Source organism: Halyomorpha halys, unplaced genomic scaffold, assembly GCF_000696795.3.
Source record: "Halyomorpha halys isolate HHAL.00 unplaced genomic scaffold, Hhal_1.1 Scaffold571.1, whole genome shotgun sequence".
Taxonomy (NCBI): domain Eukaryota; kingdom Metazoa; phylum Arthropoda; class Insecta; order Hemiptera; family Pentatomidae; genus Halyomorpha; species Halyomorpha halys.
Genome location: NW_027113281.1, coordinates 793,502 through 795,533, shown reverse-complemented (window position 1 = coordinate 795,533; position 2,032 = coordinate 793,502). Strand labels below are relative to the sequence as shown.

Here is a 2,032-nt window from a genome sequence, read left to right as displayed (position 1 = left end):
TATATATACATATAACTTTACTTTTTATTACCTCAATGAGATTATTACACTAATAATCATGAAATTTATTAGAGCTTTGTGTGATTAATGCAAGTCCATAATTATTACAGTGTATTCTTTCATAATATTTATTTTTCATTATTTATTAATTATGGAATTGCATTAATCATACAAAGCTCTAATAAATTTCATGATTATTAGTTTATTAACCTCATTGAGATAATAAAAAACAAAAGTAAAATCTACAAAATAAGGAATAAAAATATACAACATAACGGGCAAGGAGTGGTAAGGAATGAAATATAGTAAATAACACATATTGTGACCCTGATTTCAAACACTCTGATTATTATTATTTTTATTTTTCCTGAAATTAATATTTTCAGAGAATTTTTTCAGTTGGTTGTTTCAAGAACTAAAAGAGTGCTTTGATAAGTGAGTTTTCAAACTGCGTGATTGTTCATAACTATTATATTATCTCTAAATTTATTTTTTGTAATTAATATCGGATAAACTAACCAACATTGTACAATTGTAAATTAATGAATAAACCTGTAAATAATCTGATGTGTATTGACACAAACAATAATCATAACTTTTAAATTATATCAATTATTGAAATACTTCTAACTTGTTATTATTAAAATGCATATATTAAAATTAATATATTTATTATTCAATCAAACAGTCGATTAGTATAATAAATGTTTTGAAAAGTACAAACCCCTCCATCTGCGAGTGCTTGATGAATAAGATTCAAGTCATGACTAGCAACCCAACATTCGCCAATCAGACATTTTTTAGTAACGTCCATGTTGAAACAGTTCATCGTATGATATATAGCCTTCATTTTCCTAACCATAACAGTCCATGTGGGAAGCTCTTTTGCAACTGTCAAAAGAACTCTTTGTCTATGATCAGCAGTTTGGTTTAAAACCTTTAAAAAAATAGAAGGAAACATAAATAATAATAATAAAAATATTTTATTATTAAGAAAAAGTATTGTTCTTACTAAGGTTAAGTCTTCTAGCCTTGTTTTGACTTCCTGCACCATGTTCAATCTGCCTTGGGAAGTTGCAGGAGAAGGATAAAGAGTAGCATGGAATCCTGTACATACTTTTTTCACCCTTGCTTTCAGCTCCTCTCCCTGATAGAAAGCTACGAATACTGTCTTCTGTAATAAATTTCCCTGAAAATGCAAATATCATTAGGACATGTATAAAAAAAACAGAGGAAAACAAAAGAATTAAAATTCAAAGTTTGAAAAAGTGAAAAATAAAATTTTTATCAATACTAATTATTCCATTTTTTTCTTTATCTACCTTGAGCATTATAAAATATGTTGCTTTGATTGTTTTGTTTTTTTCTGAAAGCTACATAATAGAATAATCTTATATATGTATAAAAGAATCTTAACACACACTAAAAATACTTACTGTGGCTGGGTCATTTAGTGGCTCTTCAATATCAGCCCGCCTTAAGAGCACATTTCCTCTAGAGATCCTCCATAACATTCTTTCGAATGCAAATACTCTTTCACGTGGTACAACTCCAGCAACAAACCTGTCACGAGATTATTTACAATATTATATAGTTATAATTATTATTGTATACATAAATACAGATAGGAAAAATTTTACTATTAGTATAATTAGAAGATTTCCAAATCTCCCAATCCAAATCCTCAATTCTCTCAAATAATAGTAGATAACTAACTGATCAATATTTTGCCAATCCTGGTATCATCAGGACAGAAAAAGACAAGATCATATAAATACAGATCAAAGATAGATCTCAAATCAGCAATATTAAAAAGTGTTCACTCCGATATACTAATTGGTGTGCTGCTCTATTTGGTGGATCTTTTTTGGAATACTGATGGGAAGTCTTAGATCTGTTTTTCCTAATAATGACTGCATTATCAAAACATTAATTGCTTAATGATGTTTGATAGTTTTGGGGTTTTCTATTTGAAATCTTCCAATTAAACTTCATTGTAACATAAATAATGATGATGTAATATATACTTATG

General features: G+C 27.8%; 2 protein-coding genes across 2 annotated transcripts in view; both read right to left on the bottom strand.

The window, feature by feature from the left end:
- Vha100-2 (V-type ATPase subunit a family protein Vha100-2) overlaps window positions 1–2,032 on the bottom strand; it is a gene marked incomplete in the record, with an annotated part of 226,939 nt that overhangs the window by 13,114 nt on the left and 211,793 nt on the right. The window contains 3 exon segments of the mRNA XM_067050852.1: window positions 725–937; window positions 1,013–1,189; window positions 1,437–1,563. Coding sequence (XP_066906953.1) covers window positions 725–937; window positions 1,013–1,189; window positions 1,437–1,563 — 517 coding nt within the window.
- LOC106684339 (V-type proton ATPase 116 kDa subunit a 1) overlaps window positions 1–2,032 on the bottom strand; it is a 128,835-nt gene that overhangs the window by 38,718 nt on the left and 88,085 nt on the right. The gene's annotated exons all lie outside the window — the stretch shown is intronic.